We start from the raw sequence: 25511 nt of genomic DNA, 5'->3' as shown, positions 1-25511 counted from the left end.
GAAAATAGCCCCAGCTTATTCAGCCTTTCCCGATAGCTCAAACCCTCCAATCCTGGCAACATCCTTGTAAATCTTTTCTGTACCCTTTCAAGTTTCACAAAATCCTTCCAATAGCAAGGAGACCAGGATTGAACACAATATTCCAGAAGTGGTCAAACAGTGTCCTGAGAATATCTATTGACTTCCATCTTGAAAGTTGCAAGTGACCTGCCCCAACCCAAAAAAAAATTTTGGGGAAGACAGTTGTACATTTCCATTACCTCAACTTTCCAAATCTAGGGAAATGTCAAATCAACATAACGACTCTTCATAATTTAACACTTTAGACCTGATATTACTCTGAACAACCTGCAATGAACCCCATCAAAGGCTCAAAACATTGGACAATTCTATACATCCCTTTCACACTTCTGAATTCCCAACTCTCAAGATAACAATCCGCCAATTAAATGTTTTTGTTTCCTTTTAAACCCATTCCCTAGCTTTTTGTGATTTCCCTGTGCTCTTCCACAATCTCCAAATCGCTCACCCTTAAAAAAAAGTTTGATTTGTCTTCCTCAGATCCAAAGTGGATGACCTTGTACTTCCCCACAGAATATTCCCTAGACCATTGTTCAGTTGCCGCAGTCAACCCAATTAGGTCTCATTGGGAACAAATGCATAACATGGTCATCTGCAAAATTGACGATACAACTTCCCATTCGTTTATCAACACAATTAAACTAGGTAGAGAGTAAAGAGCTAAACAATGTGTGGAGTGGTTATTAAATAATCAGACCAATAATATTGAGGTCTATCTAGACAATGTGAGTTTGAATGCCACATTGCAGTCTCAGATTTTGAATTGTGCTATTTTTCTTCTCCAATCTGGAAAAAAAATGCTGAGATCAGTGAAAGTGACTGGTTCACTAGTGCCCTTTAAGCATAGTATCCTTTCATGTTCAGGTCTTACTCATGACTTCAGCCCAACTGTCAATCTAACTAATTCACTAAAGTGACCAAGTTAACCCTACACTGAATTAAACCATTGCCAATTAAAAACCAAAAGAACTGTGGATGCTGGAAATCAGAAATAAAATCAGAAGTTGCTGGTAAAGCTTGGCAGGTCTGGCAGCATCTGTGGAGAGAAATCAGAGTTAACATTTCAGGCCCAGTGAGCCTTCCTTGGAATGCTGCCAGATCTATTGATCTTGTCTAACAATTTCTGTTGTCGTTGTTAAACTGTTACCAGATGTACAAGTATATGGTTATCACCATTATCTCTGGGTAACTAGAAGATGTGCAATAAAATACCAGACTTGTGAGCTGCACTGATCTCCTCTTAATGAATAAAATACAAATGCCATATCAGATCATGGGCTGTGCAGCAAAAAAACTCAGCATTGCTTCTTCAGTTAAATTTTACAGCACAAAAACAGAGCAGAGGAAAGCTTTCAGCAACATCCACAGGTTCGCTGAAATACCTTGTCACATTACAAATACCACATTTTTCAGACTGTCAACTTTTGTTTTGTAAATATTAGAACTTCAAATAAAGGGTTGTAATTTTGAAGAGAGGGACAGAGGTGCCATGGAATGGAATGCATAACAAGCACTCCCAACTCAGGTATAAGTAAGTTTATCATTTCCAAGACATCCTTTACAACCTTGAAGCTGTTCCAAAGCACTTTACAGCCAGAAATGTACATTTGGAGTGTAGTCACTGTTGCAATTTAAGAAATAGGGCAACCGAGTTAGTCAGTTATACACAGCAAGCTTTCAAAGACTGTAATGTGATAGCAGCCTTGATTTTAGTAATACAAGTTGAGGGACAAGTATTGATCTCAGAAATCAGAAGAAATTCCTCTTTGGGATTTCTTAAAAAACATCAAATTAAACAGCTAGGTGGGAGTAGAAATTTCACATCACATCCAAAAATCAGTACCTTGCTTGGTTACAAGCATTTAGCCTGACCTTTATGCCCGTGTAAAGTACAACCAGGAGCAGAATAAAGTCACTCTGGCTGCTTTAATAATGTCACTCGGAAGAGAAACCCACACGTTTTTAAATTCTCCACATCAATGTTACCATGTTGACATTGATATTTAGTGATAAATTAGGGCTATGCTTTGTAAACTCATCGTACACTTCTTTTGGCTCTATTGTGGCTATTAACAGATTCTCAGCAATAAGCCAGCTGTCTTTTGCATTGATAATTGCCACCATCTTTCAGAGGTTGGGATAGAGATTGCTCAGAAGTACAGCAAATTCTCAAGAAGATCAACAACTCCATTTTACAGCTGGGTCAACCTGTTTTACTACACACTTTTGCTAACAGTGCTCATTATTCACCAGTTCTCACACTGATAGCCTGTATGTCTTGTCCCGTTGATAGCTTTGAGAGCCGCTCACTGGCTGTCCAATGGATCACTGACGTATGGAATCTTACTGTGCAGAAGGGGCTATTCATAACACTTTAACATTGCCAGCTCTTCAAATGCAGCTTTCAATTTGCCCATATTTCCTCCAAACCAGTATTTATTTTTCCTTTACAAATACATACCCAATTCTCTTTGGGTGTTACCATTGACATGTTTCCACTGTCTTTTCATACAGCACATTCCAGGCCACTGTAACTTACTGTGTAAAATGAAAGTTTTCCTGAATCCATCTTTTGTACTTTTACCAACTAATTTCAACCTGTTTCTTCTCGTTGCCAACCATCCCTATTGAATTTACTTTTCCAACTGTGGCTTTCACTGTCTCAGGTCTTGAACAGGTTTTGTGTTGCAGAGCATGGAAGTAGCAGAGGTAATTCTTTGAGCTTCACTGAATCATCAATTAAATTGGATGCTCACATTAACAAGGCGGCCCAGAAGACAGAAACAGCCTCAGACAACTTCTGTTCCAATGCACTGAAACTGCCAGTACCCACCTGCTCTTAGGTGTCAGCTGTGACCAGAACCCACTTCTATTCCCAAGAAGCTATTATTGACAAAACACCAGATGTGACCTTTATTCCAATGCACACTGAAGTGGGACTTAGCACACTACTGTGAGTTAAAGAGGGGAGATGTAAGCCACAACTTCTAAAAAATTACACACACACAGCTAAGGCTTAACTATTTCCAACATGTTGGACAAATAGTTAATTCCCATTTCACATTCTAACAGCCAATGGCAAAGGTATAATTAGAGAATTATGCACAAGCCATTTAACACAGAGAAGGCGATGTTAATTATCTAGTGCATTGTATCTTTTCTATGTATTCAGCAGCTTTTGCAGCGTTCACAGAAAAGTCAACATCTTGTGGAATTGTAAACTGTTACAAAGCACAGAACCTGGTTATTCTGCCCAACTTTCCACAATGGTGCTTACATTCCACATGAGCTTCCACATTTTCATTTCACCCCATCAAAACATTCCATTTCTTTCTCCCTCATGTTGAAGCCTGTGTATTAATATTTTTTATTTTTACATTTTTTTACACTATTCCGCTCACATTCTTGACACTCTCTAGATCAGATTTTTCCTGAACTTCCTATTGGGATATATTGGTGACTGTCATGGCTCCTTACTTTTGGTTTGCAAACAAGTGGTAATATTATTGTTAAGCCTACCTATTCCACATTGTAAGTATCACTATTAAGTTACCATGTGAACACTTTTGGCCCACTGATCTAAGGCAAGGTAAATTTGCATTGGAGGTCGTCCATAAAATGTTCACTTGGCTCATCCTGGATAAGGAGGGATTTCCTTATGAGGAGACATTGAGTTAGTTGGGCTTGTACTCATTGGAGAATGAGAGACTTAATTGAAATGTACAATATTTTTGGGTTTAACTGGAAAAGTTGTTTCATTGTGTGGGAAAGCCTAGAACCAGAGGGCACCAACTGAAGGAATTTGTAGAATTGTAACAGTGAAGCACTATATAGACTGGGTCATTAATTAATCAGAGACAGATTTTGAATTAGTAACTAAGGCAAAAGTTATGGGGGGAAAGGCAGGAAACTGGGGTTGAGACTTATCAGATCAGCCATGATCTTAGAAATCTACTTCTGCTTCTATGTCTTGGAGTCTCAGTCTTCTCTATCATAAGGAGAACCTCAGCCTGTCCCTTTTAATTTTACTAACTACAATCTCTCCGTTCTGGTATTATCCTTGAAATCCTATTTTGCCCCTTGATACCTCCGTTTTTAAGAATGTAGATTTACACTTTGAGCTAGACATGTTTTGGGGGTGGCAATCCCTTCACTTACTGAAGGGTTAGTGATGGGATCGCCCTCGAATTCCCAGGCCAGTGTGTGGTTGGCGCGGGTCTGGGGTGTGGTAATAGGATATGTTTCTATTGCTTTCACTCAAACATATCGAAAGCTGATAAACACTTAAATGATAAGCGCTTGAATGCTATGAACTTAAAGCCTTTCTGAATCCCACATTACAACCGCTTGTGATAATCAGAATGAAGCATTTTACAAATGTTTTGAACGCGGTGGAAAAAACTTTAAAAATAAACAAAATCCTGGTTAGGAAGTTGAGGGCTACTATAACCAAATTGTACCGAAGGTGACAGGAGTTAAAGGGGATCAGAATACAGGGTTCTAACTTCACCACTACACCACCGTACTCCCACAACATGCTAGCCTAGGTTTGAGATTACTAGCCCAGTGATGTTACCGCTATTCTAAACCGGCCCTGCTACTTGCTTCAGTTAGTTTTTTGACTATTAACCGCTGGACATACATCAGAAAACCTGGTCAACATCAAGCAGCAGTTTGCAAACGAAAAAGGGTTACATTTATTACAATTTGTTTCATTACAGTGCCGTTCTATTAAGGGAAGTAAACATCATTTGAAATATATCCTCCCATCGTGAAATTTGTGTGGATGAATTTTCCCCCGTTAATAACTCATTGCTCACAGCTTGGCTGTCCCTGAGACTGTGCTTCTTGTCCCTTGCCGGTACCGAAGACGCTATACCAGAGACTCGGAGACTGGGATGCTGTCAGAATCCTGACTGTTCATGGAGCTCAGGCCAGTGTCCGAGTCTTCATCAGGGGCCTGGCAGCTTGTGGACACACCTCCGGGGTCAAGCCAGACGTTGCTGCTGTCCAGGGCGGGGGTGTCCTGAGGGTCACTGGCTTGGAGGCATGTCCTCTCCTCCTCCTCCTCCTCCTCCTGCTGCAGCTCCCCGTCCAGTCTCAGCGAGTTGAGCTGCTCCAGCAGGCCGTGCAGCTCGCTGTGCTTCTGCTCGCACAGCCTCTGGCTAGCGGCCAGCTGCTTCCTGCACAGTTGCAGGTCGGTGTCCAGCCTCAGGCCGATGTAGAAGCTGGCGCTGAGCTGGGTGCGGAGCCTCTCTTGCTCCAGGAGGGGGTCATCCCCGGAGCTGGGTTGGGACTCGGGCTCTTCCCGGCGGCTCCTCAGCTCCTGCTCTAGCTCCAGGTGGAGGCGCTGCAGCTGCTCGTGGCGCCGGGACAGCTCCCGCTGGAGGCGGGGGAACTCCGGGCAGCTCGGGGTGACCTCCTGCTCCTGCTCCTGCTCCTCCTCCGGGGGGTCCATCAGGTAGGTGTCCTGCACATAGTTGACCCCGTGCCTCCTCATCCTGTCCTGGTGGATCTTACCCTCGTAGCGCTCGATCTCCCTGTCCAGCTCCCGGATCCTGTGGACCTGCTGGCGGAGGGTGTGATCCTGAGAGAGGACCAGGTGGACCAGGGTCTCCATGGTGTCGGCCCCGGACCCGGGGGGTGCTCCCCGTTTCCTCTTGGCCCGGTTGAGCTTGGCCAGCTTGCGGAACGCTTTGCGGACCACCCGCCTCTGCTTGTCGTGGGGCAGTGCCAGGGTAAGGCGAGCCGGGCCCCGCAGGGACGCTCCCCCTTGGCTCAGGACCACCTTGGCCTCGGCGCTGCGGGGACCCCCTGCTCCTCCTCCGGCCGCCGCCGCCTGGCTCTTCAGCAGCACGAAGGTGACCCTCTCCCTCTCGTCTCCCCAGGCGTTCCACAGCCTGAGGATCCTGGTCTTGTCCGGCAGGGTCCGCTCGAAGCCCCTCCACTTCTCCACCAGGCAGTAGGAGGACGGCTCCCCGGACAGAGCCGGGCTCCCGCTCCGCCGGCTCTCCTCCAGCAAAGCGGCGACCACATCGGCGCAAGTGGTCCGCCTGGTAAGCCCCGAGACCAGCTTCTCTTCCTGGCACAGCCAAACGCTCAGTTTGCACTCTTCCTGACCCTCCATGCCCTTCTCCCCTTCCTCACAGAACCCACTCCCAAACAAGCTTGCAGCCCCTCAGACAACTTCCACCTTCTCCTCCCACTGTCCCGGGCGCTTGCTGCTCCCAGCCCCACTCCCTGTCAGGATGTGACAGATCTCCTTTGACAATAACTGGCCCGCACACTTATCCACATCGGATCACACACGCCCCCTTTCCTTTCCTCGCAGGATTTTGAAGACATCTCCAATCGCTGCTATTTCGACAGGAACCGGCCAGACCGCACCTCCGCCAGACAAACTTTTTTTTAAAAAAGTTTCTAAACTCTCAGGAACATCGAGCACCCGAACCCCTCCCCCCAGGTTGACGACAGCGAATGGGGACTAAAATCCTGAAACTCATTCATACAGCCGAGCTGGGTTCCAGTAACTGGGAGACCCTGTCAAATTGGCAGCACGGTCGCCCTCTGCAGTCTGAAACTTTCGAATCAACCTGTTCAGATGTGACAAAGCTTTGCAGCAGGTGGAACTTCAACCCGGCTCTTCTCCCCCAGGGAAAGAGACCACTGTGTCCCTTAAAGATTGACTGATGGGCTCCTTTATTTTTTCTAAAAAAAACTGTTCACCTTTAAAATCAGAAAGCGCTGGAGAAACTCAGCAGTATCTGTGAAGAGAACATTTCTTAATCTCAGATTTGCAGCTACCATAGTATGACGGTAGAGCATTGACATTTTGTCCGAGAAATATAGTTGAAATTTGCAGTGCACTATTAAAGAACGGTGGGATTGAGTAACTATACCAACACGCAGCCCCCAGCCTCGGTTGGGTTGTACGCATTCATGGATATGGCCCACTAAACCACCTTCTCCCACCTGCAGTCTAATACTATGATGACCTGTCCCTTGGTTTGCCGTTTAATTTCAAACAAAGGATGCTGGAGAAACTCTATCTGTCGTTAAAGAAACAGAGTTAACGCCCCACCCGTGTTTGTTGCAGTTTGCCACCAACCGCGGTATGTTTCTCTTAAACCAGTTTAAATTCAACTCGATTTACATTCATGTTCGTTATTTCACTAGTGAAAGTATTAACGCACCTTCCTGCTTCCCCGAGGGAGTGATAACATTGTTTTTGGCAGGGTATAGTTGGCTTGTTACTAACAGGCTCAATACAAATTTCCCAATTATTTGTGTTTTGTAAAACTCTTTGAAACTCTCTAATCCCACTGCACCCAGAACAATATACATGGCTTTTTCTACAGAGGAGAAGAAAACTGTTGAAAAGTACCGCAAACACTCGGACATCTTCACTTGGGCAACTTTCAATGAATACGCCTTGTAAAGCTCGAACGAAGGGCTTCAGGTTAGCTGTTGAATAATCACAGCGGACCTGTATTAGTACAGCAGGGTCGCTTCCAAATCAGCGCATCTGACAGCACTTATTCTGTCGTCCTTTACATCTTGTGTTTAATGGGGTTTCAGATTGAACCAGGTCTTTGCTCCGATTTTTTTTATCTGAAAGCTGTCCCCCCGCCGGTATAAACTTTCCACATCAGCTTCATGTGATAATTTTATGAGCTTATCTAAAAATAATGTCCCTTCGCCACTCCGTACAAAAGAGTTTCAATCCATTAACAAACGCTCACGAGCGTTTAATCAGAAAGCTTTTAAAATATTTGTTCATCAATATTGTGTTCGCATTGATTGACGCTTTTCAGGCGATTCCCATTCAAATGAACGGGGCTAACAATGACACCGTCATCTATTCTTCAGGAAGCCGTCTCTCATTGGAGAGGACCTTTACAGGGTTCTGTCTCAATCCATCACTGACATTATTCTGTCTGTTTGAGAGAGTCATCTCTTCTCAATGGATCTCTGTTGCGTTCAGGTTCCCTTGTTATTCGAAAGCAGCTTTCGCCTCCTACCACCACAAAGACTGGAGGTGGGTTGCAGAGGAGGAGGGTGGCGGAACAGAACATTACAATATACAGCCTTTTGGAAACAGAATGTGCTCCATCATCCTGCTAACGGGTGATGTAACTTTACTAAAGTAATGACATCAATTAACTGGACTTTATTTCAAGAGACTCTGTCAATAACGGGGGCTGGGGCGTGGTGAAAGTTTAAAAGGAACTTTCAGATGTGGAGCTCTTCCAAACAGCTGAAGCACTTTTGGATATTAAAGCTGCTATATAAAGGTCACTTGTCGTCATTGGTGTGATAAAGCTGGGGTCAACTGGTAATTACAAGACTAGGATTGATAGATTTTGTGGTGATAAGGATGAGAGAGGCAGGGAGCCCAGGTGAGTGAAGATACAGATCAGATGTAACATAATTTATGGTAAATGAAGCTCCTGGTGCTGAATGCCACCTCTTGCTCTATATCTTACACATTCTGTGATATTCACAAGGCAGCAGGCAACACATGCATGTTCTCTTTGGCCTAGTAAATAGTAAAGTCACCACAGTCCTACCAGACTGAAAGGCTAGGCCCTCATTAGGGAGAGGGTGAGAGTGACAGCTGGTTTAACATCAGGTGAGGGAAGAGGTTGAGAAGGAGTGGGTTTAGGGGATATGGGCCAAATACTGGCAAATGGGACAATATTTATTTAAGATATCTGGTCTCGTGGATGGGTTGGACCAAAGGGTCTGTTTCTGAGCTGTACATCTCTGTGATTCTATAAGAGTCCTTCATGGTAACCTCAGCCAGTGTGAGAATTGAACCCCATGTTCTTAGCGTGACTCTGCATTGCCATCCAATCAGCTAGGAACAGAATGCGTTAAATTCCTGTGTTAGAAGATAATGCTTTACTCATAGAATCTAAGTATCCGTTCCTATTTTTCAATTGATAATTCTGTCAGAAAATTCTTAGTGCCACTTCACTAACCAGTAGAAATTGTCTACTTAACCTTGTGAAATTATTTTGAAATTAAACACTTCCAGGTTTCCAAAGATTCATGCAACTTTTAGAACCATGAGTTTTTTTAAGAAAATTTCTCTTTATTGACTGTTCATTAAAATGCAAATCACTGAAAAATATGACAACAAAATCCAGAAATTAGAATCAAAAGAAAGTAATGTTCAAGGGCAATGATTTACCATAGCCATTTTGAAGTCTCAGTGAGAGAGTCTTGAAGAATATATTTTCTGCTAACATGTAAAGTATTTTACAAATAATTAACTTTTTTTGAAGTGTGATTAGTATAAAATGTAGGAAATTTGTGCACAATTACTTCCTCAAAACAGCAAAGTGGAAACTACCAGTTAATCTTTATTGATTAATATTGATAATCAATAATAATCAACGATGATTAAAAGATTGGTATTAGCCAGGACACTGGGGATAACTGCCTTGTTCTTCTTTGAAATAGTAGTCATGGAATCTTGGACATTTACCTGAGAGGATTTTCTCTTTCTGTACTACACCACTGTATTAGCTATTATTTTGTGGTCAAGACTCAAGTGAGAATTGAACCCACAACGTTTTGATGCCTAGACCAAAGTGCACTACGAAGTCAGCTGGTGTAGACAGTCAATGGATATGACTAATTGTTGACACTGCCATAAGTCAACAATCTGGCTCTGGTCATGATTCTTAGAAGCTTCAAGAACTGTATAAAGGGTTCTGTACATTTTTTTTAAAAAATGAAAGGCAAGAATGATCCTTCTGCATGAGAAGATGCACCTGCTGCTGTTTTATTTGCTGGCTTATGCTGTCCTCTGGTGGAATATTAGAAGAATTGCAAAACTTTTCAGTTTTCACTGAATATTTACAATTACCAAAAGAGATAGAACATAGAACAGTACAGCACAGGGTTCAGCCCACGATGTAGGAGTTTCGTATGATTTAGTTAGATAGGTGCATCTATAGTCTAGATGAATGGGTGTAAAAGTGTCATTAGAACTAAACACGTTTCTAACACACTTGCTGTTCAACCCAGCATACCAGTGCTGACTGCTGGATAAAACAGTTCAAACTAATCCACTTGCTCTGCATTCCCCTAGTGGCCCTGGGAAGAGAAGAAAGTCGGGGACTTTCGTACCTCTTTCAAAAGACAGCACCTTCAATAGTGCAGCGCTCCCTCAGTCCTGCAAAGGAGTGTCCACCTGGGTTATGCAATCACACCTCCAGAACTAGACTTGAACCCACAACCTTTGGATTCTCAGGTTACAGTGTTATCCAGTGAGATACAGCATTATGGCAAAAGCTTGCCTGTCATTGAAGATGCTACATTACAAACTCTTGGGCAATGCATGATAAGGCAGAAATATCTCAAAGAGAGGGGAAGAACATTATTTCTCCTTTTCAATCCAAATTTTCACCTCAGAAATGATAAGCCAGTCTGTCTGATCCTCTGTCACCAGCACACGTACACATTCCATTGCCTCAGAGAAATGGTTTGTAACATTTTCCATTTCAAACTTGCCTGCGTCAAATGTGCCAAGCTGACTATATGTTTTGCAGCCCTGATGATCATTTACTGTTGCCTTATCTCTTCCCACCTGCAGGATCCCAGAGCGGAGAATATCCCCCTTGTGTTCAGGAGATCCAGTCAAAACACAGATTTTACTGACCTTAACTGGGTGCTCAAAGACAATCAGGAAGTAGTTTCCCTCCTTTAGGGACTTACCCCAGAATTGACCAACTCCTAATTCATAAGCTTTGGCAGGCAAATACTGCTCATAAACTGGGATATTAGTGAAAACCAATGCAGGGGGATTATCAGGCAAACTACCCATATGCTCCTGGAACTCATCATCTTTCAGCTTGTTGTGCTTACCTTGAAATGATGAGTATGTGCCCATGTGTTGGAAGAGGGATGGCTTGAATCTCATCTCATTGGGTTGGGCCTTGGACCTGTGGAAGAGTTCTAATAGCCAGTCACAAGGCATCTCATCGTAGAACATCAGCAGGAACCTGGCCAGTTTGGGAAGGTCAACACTGTGGTAGAGTTTCCCAATGTAACCCAACTTTGAGAAGGTTAGAGTTGTCCATGATGAGCCCTTACTCACGTTGATAAACTTCTTCATGGAGGAAAGGAAGTTTTTAGCACAAAAAACATCATCCTCTAACATTAAGTAGTAGTCAGACAGTTCAGAACAAAAATTGACCAGGAAAGCATAATCCACATTCTGCTTTGACCTGAATTGAACTCTCTCTTGAGGGTCATTGTAATTTCTCTTGAGACCCACTAGTCTTGGATAAATGTGCTTTGAACACTGAATGACAAGTAGATGTCCTGCACTGATATGTGATGTAAACTTGGCTTTGATCTCTTCAGCAGTCTTTAAATTCCAGGACACGTCAAAATCAGCAAGATAAATCACCACCACCATCTGTTCCAGCTCTTCATAGCTAGACCTCTCAAAAATGGACTGAAGTGTGCCCATCAAGTAGTTTTCTCTCACTCGTTTGACCGTTGAGATCCCTATTGACAAGAATTCTTGAGAGACCAAAACAAAATTTCAGAATTCTAGATTTTATCATAAACCCTCTTGCTTAGAATTCTAAGAAAGAACACTCAACTGGATAGAAATCGTTGGGAACATAATAACTTTTAATGGAGCTCCCTGTTATTAACACTCTAAGTCACCCAACGACCTCTGACAAGGAAGAGGTTCGCAATGCATTGTGAATTGCCACACATTGCTAGGTGATTTCCACCACTATATCTCAAGTCCTGTATATGCCCCTGTGTTCCATAAGATTGCATATTAGTTGCCCATTGAACGCATTCCAGTAACATAGTGCGGCTTATTAATAATGTCAGGACAGTTTTAATGAGGAGATCTGTCTTCTACGATTCTACTAACCTCTTTGGCCCAGAATTTAATCTCAATCCTGCAGATATGCAATGATTTAGAGATTTTTGTTTTAAAACATTACATTTTCAGACCATAGTCTTTCCTCTCTTTTTTTCCATTAAATCTATTTGTCCTTCCCTTTAATTTTCTTTCTGCACCTCATTTGTCTCCAATTCGCCCAATTTGCTTTTTCCTGTTCCTCTGTTTCTTTTCAATCCATAAATCTCATTGGTGAAAGTAATAGACTATTGGCCCCATCATTCACTGATGTACCAGATGCCACACTGTCCATGGTGTACCCTTAACAGTTCACATTCCCAGCAAGTTACAGTGCAAAACCATTTAAAGTTGAATGAAGCATAAAATCATCTTACTAATAGGGCAAGATGTGCAGTAAAATCTGAGCCAATATTTTCTACCTATCAAGAAAAGTTGAAAAGATACATTACATTCCCCACAACTTGGTTTCGGCTCATCAACTTGGCCCACACCCCAAAGTGTACACTGATCCACACTGACCCACTGTCAGGAGTGGAGCCAACATTAAATTATTCATCCTTGAGTTCAAATCCATCCATGGCCTCATCCCCTTCTACCTCTCTAATTTATAATTTAGGGCCTAAGAAAGCAAAGACAGAGCTGCCGATGGGAGAGGGATGGCAAGACAGCCAGAATTAAAGGTGTAAAGAAGCTTTGGGTGCTGCAGGAGATTGCAGAGTAAGGAAATGGACTAGACCATGGAAGGTTCTAGAAACAAGGATGAGAGTTTTAAAGATCAAGACATGCCAGACTGACAGCCAATGTGTTTCAACACAGGAAAAGATTATAGATGAATAAGAGTTAGGATACAGAAGTGAGATCTGGCACAAGCACATGTTAATCTAACCAGATGATGTAGTTGGTCAGAAGATTATTGGAATAGGCATAGAGGTCTAACTGGAGCACATGGTTGATTGTGCAAGTAAGGTGTTTTATGTTCTAATAGTCCGTTCTCACTCTAGTTCATAAATAATGTCTAAAAGAGGTCAAAAACTATCAAAATGGAGGAGTTGGAAACAAGAGGTAAATCTGTATTTCAGGACTGAAATATGTGTTCAGGAAGATAGGGCTAAATGGATTATGCACGATTCATGGTGCTGCAGTGAAGAGGTAGTGGTGGTGTTGTAGATCCTACTGGAATTGAAACATTATGTTTCATTCTTTACAGTTGCTGCCAAACCTGTTGAATTTTCCATCGTATTTTGTTTTATTTCATATATAGTGGCTTCATGATAATAATACTGGACTAGTAATCCAGAATCAAAACTTAAAATCTACAGAACATGAACTCATTTCCCACTATGGATCAGTAAAGAATGTGAAATGAAAAGCTGGATCAATAAAAATAACTAGAAGTTGAGGAAGGATCTGAGGAAGGGTCACCGGACCCGAAATGTTAACTGTGTTTTCACCTCCACAGGTGCTGCCAGACCTGCTGAGCCTTTCCAGCAGCTTTGGTTTTGTTCCTGATTTACAGCAACCACAGTTCTTTTGGTTTTTATGAAGTTGTTGAATTGTTGTAGATATTCAATAATGTGCTTTAGGAAAGGAAATCTGCAGTTCTTACATGGTCTCAGGCCAAATATTACTGAAGTCCCACACCAATTTAGTTGGCTCCTAAATAGCTGAGTGGAACATATGATGATCTTGGAGATAAACAACAAAATACTTGCCTCCTAGGTGTTGCCAATATCATAAGAATGAATAAGCTTTCAAAATCTAGGGGTCTTGTGATGCAGTGGTAGTGTCCCTCTGTCTGAACCAGGAGGCCTCTGTTCAAGTCCCACCTGCTCCAGAGGTGTATAATAACATCTCTGAACAAGTTGACTGAAAAACATCTAACCTTTCAAAACACAGTGGAGGAAAATGTGTTTGAAGGGAAACAGCCCTAGTTTCAATCCTCCAGAAGACAGGAATTCAATAGTGGGTAGATAAGTGACGGTCCTCCACATGTGGGGCAATGTACCGAAAGATGCTGGTGCCAAGGGGAGAAATAGACTGGAGAAGCCTGGCCTGTGTTCCTGCCCTGCGTTATCTTAAATAATATCTACAAAATAGTTGATTGAAAGAAATAAAATTTCTCATGAAAATTCAGTATACTTACTTCTACTCTTAGGAGCAGTCCCTGCTAAATAAAAGTAAGAAATATTCAATGGGTGGGAAAACGTGATCTCCGCTGGTGAATTCTGCCATTGTTGTTTGCAGATTTTCCCCAGTTCTCCACTGTTATTTTTTTCATTCCAAGCAATGTTCTAAAATCAAAGTTTGTAAAATCAAAGAAATGCATGAGTTAAATCTTTATTGAGGAATCACAAGACTAAAATAACAACTTATCTACTAACAAACTGGAATACTGTGGTTCTATATGAGAATAAGGAACTGTAAATCCATTACATAGAACGTAGAACAGTACAGCACAGGACAGGCCCTTCGGCCTACGGTGTTGTGCCAAGCTTTTACCCTTATCCTAAAGTCTATCTGACCTCCACCTCTACCTTACACTATCATCCATATGCCTATCTAATAGCCACTTAAATTTCCCTAATGAGGCCAGAATATTTGGTATCCTTCTTTATAGCATGCAAGATTCACTCTCAAATCTCCAAAACTAGTACAACATATTCAGCCTGCCAGTGTTAACAACACATCTTCCTGGAAGAAAACAACGGGGGAAATGGTACAAGGAATAATATTACACATTTATATTTCCACAGCTGAGAACATTAATCCAGAAAAACAGCCTTTGCCCTAGGAACCTGAGTTTGAATCCCACCACAGCAGATGTGGAATTTGAATTCAATTTTAAAAATGTGGAATTAAGAATCTAATGATGAGCATGCAACCATTGCTAATTGTCAGAAAAGTACACCTGGTACATTTGAGGGAAGGAAATCTGAAATCCTTTACTTGGTCTCGCCTACATGTGAGTCCAGATAAATAGCCAATGTGTTTGACACTCAATTGCTCTCTAAAATGGCCAAGCAAGCCAATCAGTTGTATCAATTGCTACAGAGTCTTAACTGTTTTCCCTCGCCTGATGAATCTGTACTCCTCCATGGTGAACAACACTTAGAGTGGCAAGGGTGCAAAACGTCCACCACTATGACAGCAATACCACTGCAGGTCCGATTATGTCCTAAAGGACATAGCTACAAGACTGGGTCTGCAGAAGATACTGAGGGAATCAACATGAGGGAAAAACAAATGTGATTTCTGAAGAAGGTTCCCGACCCGAAACATCAACTTTTCTGCTCCTCTGATGATGTCTGGCCTGCAGTGTTCCTCCAGCTCCACTGTGTTATTCAACCTTACCAATCTGCCAGCTACAGATGCATCTGTCCATGATAGTATCAACAAGAGTCCTGTCTTCACATTGAGAATACTCTCCATTTGTGTTCTGTGGCACTATTTCTGTGCTAAATGGGACAGACTTTGAACAAATCTAGTAACTCAAGACTAGGCATCCATGAGGCACTGTGGGCCAAAAGCAGCAAAATTGTACTCCAGAACAATCTGCAACTTTATGGACAGGCGTATTCCCCACACAAAAATTACCATCAAGCCAGGGGATCAACTCTGGTTCAATGGATAGTGCGGGAGGGCACACTAGGAACAGCACCAGGCATATCTAAAAATGAGGTGCAAACCTGATGAAGCCATCAAACCAACTATTTGCATGTTAAACAACATGAGTAGCAAGGGATAGACAGAATTAATGATCCAACAACCAGCAGATCAGATCTAAGGTCTGCAGTCCTTAGAATGGCCCAGAATGGTGGTCAGCAATTAAATAACACACTAGAGGAAGAGGTTCCACAAATATCCCCATCCTCAATGATGGAAGAGCCCAGCACATCAGTACAAAAGATAAGGCTGAAGTTTTCACAGAAATACTGGGCCAGTGAGTGGATGATCTATCTTGGACTCCTCTAGTGATTCCCAACGTCGCAAATTCCCGTCTTCAGCCAATTTGATTCACGTTATGTGGTATTGAGAAACGCTTGCAGACACTGGTTACTGCAAAGGCTATGAGCCCTGCCAACATTCTAGCAATAGTACTAAAGATGTTTGCTGCAGAACTTGCCTCTCCCCTAGCCAAGATGTTCCAGTGCAGCTACAACACTGGCATCTACGTGACAATGTGGAACATTGCCCAGGTATATCCTGTACATAAAAAGCAGGACAAAGCCAACCCAGCTAATTACTGCTCTGTCAAGCTCCTCTCGATCATCAGTAAAGTGATGGAAGGTGTCATCAACAGCACTATCAAGCAGCTCCTGCTCAGCAAAAATCTGCTCATTGACCCCCAGTTTGGGATCCATCAGGTCCACTCTACTCCTGAACTCATTGCAGCCTTGGCTCAAACATGGACAAAAGAGCTGAAATCCAGAGGTGAGGTGAGAGTGACAACCCTTGACATCAAGCCTACATTTGACTAACTGTGGCATCAAGGACGCCTAGAAAAAAAACAGCACCAACAGGAAGTGAAGGGAAAACTCTCTGGTGGTTGGAGCCATACCTGGCACATATGAAGATGGTTGTGGTTGTTGGAGGTCAGTCTTCTCACCTCAGGACATTTCTGCAGGAGTTCCTCAGAGAAGTGCCTTAAGCCTAACCATCTTTAGCTGCCCCATCATAATGCCAGAAGTGGGGAAATTTGTTGATGATTGTCCAATGTTCAGCACCATTTGTGACCCTCAGACACTGAACAATCCAAGTAACATTTGTGCCATGCAAATGCCAGGCATGACCATCTCTAATAAGAGAATCCAATCTTGACAGTCAATGGAGTTCCCATCACTAAATTCCCCACCATCAACATCCTTGGGGTTACCACCGACCAAAAACTCTACTGGACTCACCACATAAACACAATGGCTACAAGACCAAGTCAGAGGCTAGAATACTGCAGTGTGTAACTCACATTCTCATTCCACAAATCCTGTCAACCATCTACAAGGCAGAAGTCAGGAATAGTCCCCACCTGCCTGGATGGGTGCTGCGCTAACAATATTCAGAAAACTTGACACTGTCCAGGACAAAGCAGCCCACTTGACTGGCACCAAATCCACAAGCATCCACTCGCTCCACCAACAATGCTCAGTAGCAGCAGTACTGTGTACTATCTACAAGATGTACAGCAGAAATTCACCAAAAATCTTTAGACAGCATCTTCCAAACCTGTGACCACTTCCATCTAGAAGGACAACGGCAGTGGATACATAAGAACACCACTGCCTGCAAGTTCCCTCAAGCCGCTCACCATCCTGACTTGGAAATATATGGTCATTCCTTCAGCATCACTGGGTCAAACTCCTTCCCCAAGGGCAGTGTGGGAAAACCCACAGCACATGCACTTCAGCAGTTCAAGAAGGCAACTCACCAGCACCTTCTCCAGGGCAACTAGGAATGGGAAATAAATGCTGGTCCAGCCAATGACATCCACATCCAATGACTGAATTTCTTTTAAAATAAAACAGCATTACCAGCCAGGTTAAATTTATTCCTGTAGCTTTCCTTGTATGGCTTCCAACCTTCGACTTTTTCCTCACCATCTCCAGTTGTTTTCTAACTTCTGAACAAGTGAGTTCAACAGCAATATTAAGACACGCAATGAAGTTAGCAATGGCGTTCCCTTGCTTTTCTCTGCTTATGTTGTCCTTGTTTTAAACCTTTTCCAGTTCTGACAAAGTTAACTCTTTTCTCCCTAGTGTTGCTGCCTCGGTTGCCAAATACTTCTGGCATTTTATGTTTTTATTCCAAATTTCCAGATTCTGTTTTTATTATTTGGGAACTAGGACTGGCTACATGGTTATCCTTCCATTTTAGTCAATCCAAAATAGTGACAGGTAAGAATTATACTTTTGCGGTTCTTCCTGTCAAGCTTCATGCCGCATGTTTAAACTTGTACTTTCGCAGACTTATTCAGTGCAGAAGTAAGCTACTCAGCATTCTGTAATTATGCTGGCTCTTTTAAGGGCAATCAAATAAGACCCGCATCCCCTGCTCTTCACCTCTCTTATTTTTTAAAAGTCTATCTATCTCAGCCTTGAATGATCTAGCTTGATAGTTCTCTGCATTAAAGAATTCCACAGATTCACTGGTTTCTGAAGAAGAAACACACCAATTCTTCTTCCCACTGAAAGGAGTATATCATAGGGATCAAGGGTCCCATAGTTTGTGGTTTTTCCAACTCTTCAATTTAACGTCCATGAGGTTTCTCACAAAATCACCATACATCCCAGCAACAATTTATGTTTATAATGCAATGTTCAAGATGTCTTACAGAAATTGAAACAAAGCCACAAAAAAAACTTAAGGCAGAAGAATATATACCATCCCTCATCATCTACTTGACTTCAAAATACAACAAACAACCAATCCCAAGTGCTATACTTGGCACTGATACACTACCACCTTAAGAGAAGAAGGACATTTATGGGAACACTCTCTTTAAAAGAATTTGGAAGCCACAATGTGCTATTCAAATAAAAACAGCAGTTTTGCATGAGGGCTGGGACAGCCCCAATCTGGCAAAACAATCTGAGGATGAAATACAGCCAAAAATGATGGAAAGAAATGTTAATGGCTTAGAAAAATAAGATATTTCGTTGAAGCATATAGGATTATAGAATCGCACAGTACAGCAGAGGCTCTTCAGCCCACCAAATCTCTACCTCTGAAAATACAGTTTTGTGGAGCTTGACAGAGTAAATGCTGACAGGATGTTTCCCCTCCTGGAAGAGTCTAGGACCAGAGTGCACAGTCTCATAATTAAGAGGCTCTAATTTAAGGCTGAGATGAGGAGAATTTTTTTCTGATAGCAGGTTGAGAGTCTTTGGAACTTCTTGCCAGAGAGTTGTGGGGAAACAGTCCTTGCTTATATTTAAAGCTGAGATTGATAGTATCTTGATCAGTCAAGGAATCAAGGGTTACCGGCAAAATGCAGGAGAATGGACATGAGGAATGTCATATCAGTCATGATCCTATTGAATGGTGAAGCAAGCTCAAAGGGCTGAGTAGTCTACTCCTGCTCCTATTTCTTATGGCTATATATTTTTATTACCAGAGCTAAGTTTTGAGAAGCATTTTAAAGGAAGAGAAAGAGGTTAAGACTTTAGGGAGAGAATTACAAAGCTTAAGGCCCAGGAAGCTGAAGCAATGGTGGACTGTTTAAAATTAGGGATGCACAAGAGGCTATAATTGGAGGAGTGCAGAGAAAGGAAGGAAGTATATAGCTGGAGGAGATTACAGAGCTAACCTATATCTAGAAATACTGATAGTATGAGGTTGTTGATTTGCTTGCCAAACTGGCTTGTTCTCCTTCAGACTTTCCATCACTAGGCAAGGTGGCATCATCAGTGGAGCCTCCAATGAAGTGAGGTTATTCTGCTTGAAATTTATACTGTCCAGTCCATTATAGTGAGTACTGTCACTTCCAGTTTTAATCAGTTTGGCTCCGTATATGGGGTCTAATTCTATTGTTGATTGAAGTGTGGGTGGAGAACCATGCCTTTATGAATTCCCGTGCATGTCTATGTTTGGCTTGGGCTGCAATGGTTACTTTGTCCCAGTTAAGTTGTTGGCCTTCATTGTCCGAATGTACAGATATTAAGGAGAGTTTGTCGGGCTGGTTTTTGCTGCTAGCTGATGTTTATGTATTCTGATGGCTAGTTTCTTTCCTGTCTGTCTGATGTAATATTTGTGGCAGTCATTGCATGATATTTTGTTAACCACATTGGTTCTGTATGTTGTGGGAATGGAGTCTTTAATCTGTGTATTTGTCATAGGGTGGCTGCGGGCTTGTGAGCCACCATGATTCCTAGTGGCCATAGGAGTTTTGTTGTCGGATCCAATATGTTCTTGCTGTAGGGCAGTGTGGCCAGTGTGTTAGGTTGCGGTGTAGAATAATATCAGCTCATCGGAGGCTCCTCTGATGATGTCACCTAGCATGGCAATGAAATATCTGAACAAAAACAAGCCAGCTCGGCGAGCAAGTCAACAACCTCACCCACAACCCGAGCTATATATCTTTGTCAAGACTTTAAGCAACTGTGAGCGTAACATGCTAAAAACTGCCAGACGATGGGAAACCCTTGCAGACCGAGTGAGCTCTCCCCGTGAACAGCTTCAGTTCCTCCACGACTGCCTCAGGAACCAGGTACTGCCTTGCAGCATGAAGTACAAACTTCTACTCAACAACCCACAGGCATATAAAATAGCTGAACAGAACAGACGCGGAATGCTACAAGCAACAATTAAAGATGTTCATAACCAACTCCACAAGAAATTTAGTGCCAAAAATCACAGTATCTAAACTCTACAGATCAGCAATGGACTACAACCCCAGAACAGGCCATCACCATCAATCAACACAAAACCCAAAACAAAGAGGAGACACGAACTACAGGAAAAACTCATCAAACTGAACCACCACGAAAACAAGGACAACAACAACTGGACACATGGATAAGAACCCTATTCAACAGACACCTGACATAAACTGAGAAAGCTGTCCCATTACACGGAATGAACTATAACCATAAAGATGCAAACAGCACAGACTTCATGGCCGCTCAGGAGACTACATTAAAAGACAACAAGGACAAAACACAACAAGCATCCAACAAACTATAATCCTCACACTGCACAGAAGGAACAAAAGGGACAACCTGAACACAGCAGAGAGAAAAGGACTAGATAAATTCGGGAAAAACAAGAACGTCATAATCCTACCAGCAGACGAAGGGTGCATGACCATCATTATGAACAAACCAGACTACATTAAGAAAGCACAGGCATTGCTGGCAGGTACAAACACTTATCAACAGGTGGCAACGCCACAGCTAGGTAATAGGGTCACCCAGACACTGAAGTGACTACAGAATGCAGGGCAGATAACCAAGGCAGACTTCATTAGAATGAAACCAGAAGGCACAAACACCCCCCCACTTCTATGGATTGCCTAAAGTACTTAAGCCAGACACCCCCCTCAGACCCATTGTTTCCCTACTAGGCACTCCATCATACAAACTGGCCAAGCACCTACTACAGAGATTGAAACACCTAGTAGACGGATCACCCCATTCTATCCACGCGACCCAAGATTTCCTCAATACTCTCAAGAACATAAAAATCAGCGACGATGAGATTATGGTTTCCTTTGATGTCACAACTTTATTCACATCATCCAACATCCCACTAGCCAAAGAAGCAGTGGCCGCATTACTAGGGGAAACAGCAACACAGACCAGCAGCCCCATCAGCAAGGGTAACATGCTTAAATTACTAAACCACTGCCTCATCACACACTTCATCTTTAATGGTCAAGTATACAAACAGATCAATGGTACACCAATGGGATCACCCATCTCAGGGCTCATTGCAGAAGCAGTCATGCAAAGACGAGAACACACCACCTCCCCCACATTCGACCTAAACTGCAGACCTGGTATGTGGATGACACGCTTATCATTATTAAACGCAACAAATTAGAAGAGACCCACTACCTCATCAACAGCATATTCACAGGGATTAAATTCACAGTATCAGAACTAAGACCACTAGGAATCATGGTGACCCACAAGTCCACAGGCACTCTACAACAAACACACATAAGGATGAAAGACCCCATTCCCACAACATGCAGAACCAATGTGGTTGACAAAATGTCATGTAATGACTGCCATAAACATTACATCGGGCAGACAGGAAGGAAACTAGCCATCAGGATACACAAACATCAACCAGAAGCAAAACAACACAACAAACTCTCCTTAATATCAGTACATTAAGCCAATGAAGGCCATCAGTTTAACTGGGACAAAGTAACGACAGTAGCCCAAGCCAAACATAGACACGCATGGGAATTCATAGAGGCATGGTTCTCCACCCATACTTCCATCAACAAACACACAGAATTGGACCCCATACATAAACCCAGGCAGATCAAACTCGGAAATGACTGAACAGACCGGACAGTATAAATTCCAAGTGGAGTAGAATAATATCACTTCATTGAAGGCTGCACTGATAATGTCACCTAGCATGGTGATGAAACGTCTAAATGAGAACAAGCCAGCTCAGCAAGCAAGTCAACAACTTCATCCACAACCTGAGCTACAGATCTTTGCCAAAGTTTTATACTGATAGTATGTTATATTATTACATGAATACCAGAAAGGTTGCGTACCCTTACAGACAGTTAGATAGCATCACAACATATGGTGCTCCAGTGGTAAGGTCCTCACCTCACTTTCAATAATATGCAGTGCAAAGGAATCTTTGCAATATGTAACCATTGCAATCAATATATGCATTGTTACAGTCATCAAGACAGCCAACATCAGTAATTAATCATAGAACTCCAAGTGTGTAAATCTGAGATGATACAACAGTGTAAATGATTTGTGTGGTTAATAAACATCAAGACATCTGTCTCAACAAAACACAGTCTTCCTGGTGTCTGTTATATAGCTTAACATTTAGGGAAAGAGTCAGACCATACATACTGACAGTGCTGTTCAACCCAATAAGCCACTTCCCAGTGGAAATAAGTGGACAATAAAACCCAATGGCAGCACTTTGCTACTAATTGCTGAAAAGGTGACCATATTACGGCAGTTCTGAAGACAGTAATTTTTCTAACCATCCCCCATCACCAACCGAATCCGAACTGAAGTTTACAACAAACAATTAAGCCTAAGTGTTACAACCTGCACTGAAGCACTGCAACCTTACGGTTGGAAGAATGTTTAAGAGAACACTCTTTCTTTAAAATAGTCAGGAAGCCAAAATGTGCAGGTTCAAAAAAAGAACAGCTTTGCAGGAGGCCCTGGATAGCTCCAGTCTCGTGAAACAATCTGAGGATGAAAGTACAGCCAAACATGCAGCATTATTTCAGTATTTTCTGTGCACATACGTCACTTTGGTTCTGTGGAAACAGCCTAAAAGCAGTGAAAAGTAGCATATGTGACATTCCTGGCCATCAATGGGCATTGCAGAACTATTTTATTTAAAGTAGTAGCTTTCAAAGTAGCACCAATAACAAAGAGATTAAAAGAAATGAACTACAAAAAATAAGAAAAGGCAATGCTGCAACACATTTTTTTACATTGTCATTTTTAGGCAGCATAAAGTTGCACATTAAAGAGAGAAGGCAACATCTGAGCATGGATTGCAACTCCATTGATACTTTGTCAGAATTTCAGTTATATAAAAAAAATCTCTTTTTCATAGATCAAAATGTAGCTGATAAAGAAAGACCAGCAATCAAATGTGTTGTTGCATTTTCAAATGATGAGTTAAGAAGAATAAAATCCTTTGACATTTGCAATGAAGACCATAAAGATCCTTACAAAATATTACAGTTTTTATAAAATTAGTTTAAGGTTCAGGTCAACTTCAGGATTCATAGGCTTGAGTTAAGTCATCTCAAAAACAGCCAGGCAAAACCATTGAACAGTTTGAGTAGAGCAGCTTATTGACTCTATACCCATTAAAGTCATTCTTTAAGGCACTTTAAGAAATCAAAAGAAGATATCATTAACCCTCTGTGAGAAGAAGGATGCAAATGTGAAGCAGTTGTCTCAAAACAGAAATAAATATATTGTCATTCTTTCACTGATGCTAGGTCAAAATTCTGGAATTCTCTCCCTCAGGATATTGTGGGTCTACCTACAACAGTTCAAGGCGGCAGGTCTGGACCACCTTCTCAAGGGCAACTAGGGACGGGCAATAAATGCTGGTCAGCCAGCAATGCCCACATCCCATGGATGGATAGGTGGTTAAACAACTAAATAGAGAGAGCGCGAGAGGTAGAGGTAGAGGTAGAAAGAGAGAGAGAGGGAGAGAGAGAGACAGCCCTGCTATTCCTGGAGTCATACCAAATGTTAATTTTTTTTTAAAGGTACTCCAATTTACATGACTTTCAGATGAGGGTTAATAGAAAGAATGGACCAGGTTTCTGCACTAAAAAGAACTTATTTATTATCAGTAATTAGATGATAACTAAACAGATATGATCCACTGTAATATAATGCTATTACCTAAAACAGTAATCCCCTTACAAACTTTGCCTCACTTGCACTAGCAAATAGACAAACAAATATGGAATATCGATTATTGGCTAAGGTAGAAAACAACTGGGAAGACAGGACTTGGTTTCCTGATTCTGATATCGAGATTATTCAACTTTGCTTAGCCTTGGTGTTCAGTTCCCTCTCTCTGGAAGGTGCAGAGCCAGGTACTTTTTAAAAGAGTTTAGGGTCTCTGCCTCCACCACCAACTCAGGCAGCAAATTCCAGGCCCCACCACCCTCTGTATAAAAGGATTTTTCCTAATCTTAACCCCTCTACTCCTTCTGTCACTCAGCTTGAATCTCTAACCCCTGGTTTTTGAACTCTCTGCCAAGGGAAACAGGTTCCTACCATCTACTCTATCTCTACCCCTCAGAATTTTGCATATGTCAGTCATGTCACACCTCAGCCTTCTCTGCTCCAAGGAAAACAACCCCAATCTCTCCATGCAGCTCCAATTCTCCAGGCCTGGCAGCATTCTCGTAGATCTTCCTTGAAATCTTTCCAGAGCAATTACAACCTTGTAACATGATGACCAGAGCTGTGCATAATACTCCAGTTGTGACCCCACCAATATCAATACAGTTTCATTATTATATCCCTTCTTTTGTATTCGATAGCTCTGCCAAGCAAGGAGACCTTTCTACATGCATTCTTTACAACCTTATCTACACAACCAATTTTTGTGGCATCTACAAATTTCCAATTGGTGACCCCACGTTGAGGTCCAACTCATTAATGTATAAAACAAACAGCAAGTGTTCCCACACTGAACTCTGTGCAACACCATCTGAAACAGCTTCTCATTCATAAGGGCAGCTGTCTACCAGTACCCTGTGATTCCTGTTACTAAGCCAACTTTGGATCCAATTTGACACATTACTGAGTATCTTACGGGCTTTCTTTTTGACCAGCCTGCCAATGTGGGCCCTTATCAAATGCCTTACCATGCCGTAGACTGAGAATTGGGGCCAGACTGTTTAAGAGAAATTAGGAAGCCACAAGGGATGGTAGATGTTTGGAACTCTCTTTTAGCTAGGGTCTGGGTGTTGACATGAAATTCTCACTAAGCAGTAGCAAGATGTCGAGAACTGTCAGTATTCAGATCACTTCTGGTGGGTGATATGATAGAAAACTCCAATTAATGAGGTGAGATCTTCAGTTAAAAAGATCGTTAACAAACAATAATCCCCTTAGCAGACAACATGCTGCTGCCTAGTAAGAATTTCATCTCAATGCCCAGAACATAGTTAAAAAATACATTGAATTGATTGCAACATTGAGATCAGCCTAACCGGACTTCTCACGATTCCAAATCCCACTCCGAACAAAGACGAAGAGATGGATGGCATCGACATTGCGTTGGGAGGCAGTCTCCACATCAGTTTCATTTATTTTGATCACAGCCGAGC

At 42.2% G+C, this 25511-nt stretch overlaps 2 protein-coding genes across 4 annotated transcripts in view; both read right to left on the bottom strand.

Moving 5' to 3' along the window:
• The window catches only part of LOC125459565 (alpha-1,3-mannosyl-glycoprotein 4-beta-N-acetylglucosaminyltransferase C-like), a 77631-nt gene that overhangs the window by 28188 nt on the left and 23932 nt on the right, over positions 1 to 25511 (bottom strand). For 2 of the 3 annotated variants that reach the window (XM_048546165.2, XM_048546164.2), the window contains 2 exons: positions 14127 to 14274; positions 9193 to 11622 (listed from right to left, as the gene is read on the bottom strand). The exons of the other annotated variant lie outside the window; for it this stretch is intronic. In XM_048546165.2, coding sequence (XP_048402122.1) covers positions 10472 to 11622; positions 14127 to 14274 — 1299 coding nt within the window. In that variant the 3' untranslated portion in view covers positions 9193 to 10471. Of the gene's footprint in view, positions 1 to 9192; positions 11623 to 14126; positions 14275 to 25511 lie in introns of those variants that run through there. 3 annotated transcript variants of the gene reach the window in all.
• On the bottom strand, positions 2860 to 6530 carry LOC125459566 (ras association domain-containing protein 10-like). The gene has a single exon (XM_048546166.2). It carries the CDS (start codon positions 6206 to 6208, stop codon positions 4955 to 4957), a length of 1254 nt encoding a protein of 417 aa, XP_048402123.1. The 5' UTR covers positions 6209 to 6530; the 3' UTR covers positions 2860 to 4954.

This window comes from Stegostoma tigrinum, chromosome 17 (assembly GCF_030684315.1).
Source record: "Stegostoma tigrinum isolate sSteTig4 chromosome 17, sSteTig4.hap1, whole genome shotgun sequence".
Classification (NCBI taxonomy): domain Eukaryota; kingdom Metazoa; phylum Chordata; class Chondrichthyes; order Orectolobiformes; family Stegostomatidae; genus Stegostoma; species Stegostoma tigrinum.
The sequence above is the reverse complement of the archived record's forward strand: the minus strand, read 5'-3'. Positions and strand labels throughout refer to the sequence as shown.

Bases quoted from the DNA above. Each gene is read 5' to 3' on its own strand.
- LOC125459566 (XM_048546166.2), bottom strand. From the start codon at position 6,208: ATGGAGGGTCAGGAAGAGTGCAAACTGAGCGTTTGGCTGTGCCAGGAA.